At 41.2% G+C, this 1,534-nt stretch overlaps 1 protein-coding gene across 1 annotated transcript; it reads right to left on the reverse strand.

Annotated features, from left to right (window-relative positions):
- Positions 1-338: 338 nt before the first annotated feature.
- LOC131076104 (cytochrome P450 94A2-like) lies at positions 339-1,223 on the reverse strand. The gene has a single exon (XM_058013153.2). It carries the CDS (start codon positions 1,221-1,223, stop codon positions 339-341), a length of 885 nt encoding a protein of 294 aa, XP_057869136.2.
- Positions 1,224-1,534: the final 311 nt, after the last annotated feature.

Consider the following 1,534-nt stretch of genomic DNA (forward strand, 5'->3'; position numbering starts at 1 on the left):
TCCAGAAGAGACACATTTGTCTCTCCATACATACACTTATTTTAGAGGATCTATAGATCCATATATTTGAAATACATAAAACATATAGAAAAATATGATTTTATGCGCTACAATATTCTACAATTAATTACTCAAAATTATAAATAAAAAAAGTCTATACTAGACATTCCTTAGTAAAAATTAACCAATATATCGAACCTAGTTGCTGGTATCTTTACTAGACATTGATTACCAACCCAGTGGACTTGTAGGTCAGCGACACGCTACTGTAACATGTAGCCCTCCTCTCATGCACATTGTAGACACCACATAATCGGGACACGTAATCCCATTTTCTATCACAAATGGAAACTATGAATGATAGAGGCCACAATTGATTTCATCTGTATGAATGCCATCTCTTTACCCAGACATACTCGAGGCCCAACATGAAATATAGGAAATTTATACGGGTTTTCTCCCACAAATTCCCCGTTTTTTAACCATCTCTCAGGCTTGAACAGCAAACAATCACTACCCCAAATATTTTCCATCCTGCCCATCGCATAACTACTGTAACTCATGTTCCATCCTTTCCTCACACAAAACCCGTCTGGTAAAATATCATCTTTGGAGGCAAGTTTGGCATCACCGGGCATTGGAGGGTATAGCCGCATTGACTCACACAGAGCTGCATGCAGATATTGCATATCCTTCAGTTCAAAGCTGAAACAAATCCCCTCTTCATCAGCTGGTGGGGTTTCTAATCTCTTAGACAAGATGTTTAAAATTTCAGTGTGAATGGCTTCTTCTACTCTCTGGTGGGAAGAGAGCAGCCAGAAAATCCAAGTGAGAGCAGCCGACGTCATATCCCTGCCTGCCAACAGAAAGCTCACCACCATCTCCTTCAAAAACGTATCCATCGTATCACTAGATTGCTTCTCACTTTCTGACTGATAATCTATCCCTAATTCATCAGTATTGTTTAAAAGAGGCGCCATGAACCTAGAAAGCAGATCCTCTCTTTCAGGGAGTCCTCCATTCTTCGAAATCTCCTTCCTTCTACTACTCACCACATCCAAGGCAAATTCATTCACTAATTTAATCGCTTCCCTCAAACACTTTTCAGAGCCGATGTTAAGCATGCGCTTCACTCTCCACGACAAAGGAACAACAAAATAGAACCTATCGGCACTAATTTCAGTGGCATCATCAAAATTCTTTGCAATAGGTGGAGTGGGCATTGATGGGAGTGGGCAGGCGGGATCCACCCGAAAAGCAACCCTACAAATATTGTCAAATGCAAACCTTTGCAAAATTTCTTGCAAATCTAAAGACTTGCCTATTTTAGATGCGCTTGACAGCACTGGTACAAGTCAGTTCCAAATCTACCACTGGACCGTCTCCACCACGAAGCTTCTTAGAGACTTGGTATTGAATTCATAGCTGGCGGTCTTCCTCTGCATCTTCCACATCTCTCCGTCAGCATTGCAGATGCCTCGACCCAAGAAATCATGGAGAAGAAAGGTTAAGCGTTCTCCTTTCGGATAGTTTT

Source organism: Cryptomeria japonica, chromosome 10, assembly GCF_030272615.1.
Source record: "Cryptomeria japonica chromosome 10, Sugi_1.0, whole genome shotgun sequence".
NCBI lineage: Eukaryota > Viridiplantae > Streptophyta > Pinopsida > Cupressales > Cupressaceae > Cryptomeria > Cryptomeria japonica.

What these genes read in the sequence shown, in the direction of transcription:
- LOC131076104 (XM_058013153.2), bottom strand. Translation starts at nt 1,223, where the DNA reads ATGCCCACTCCACCTATTGCAAAGAATTTTGATGATGCCACTGAAATT.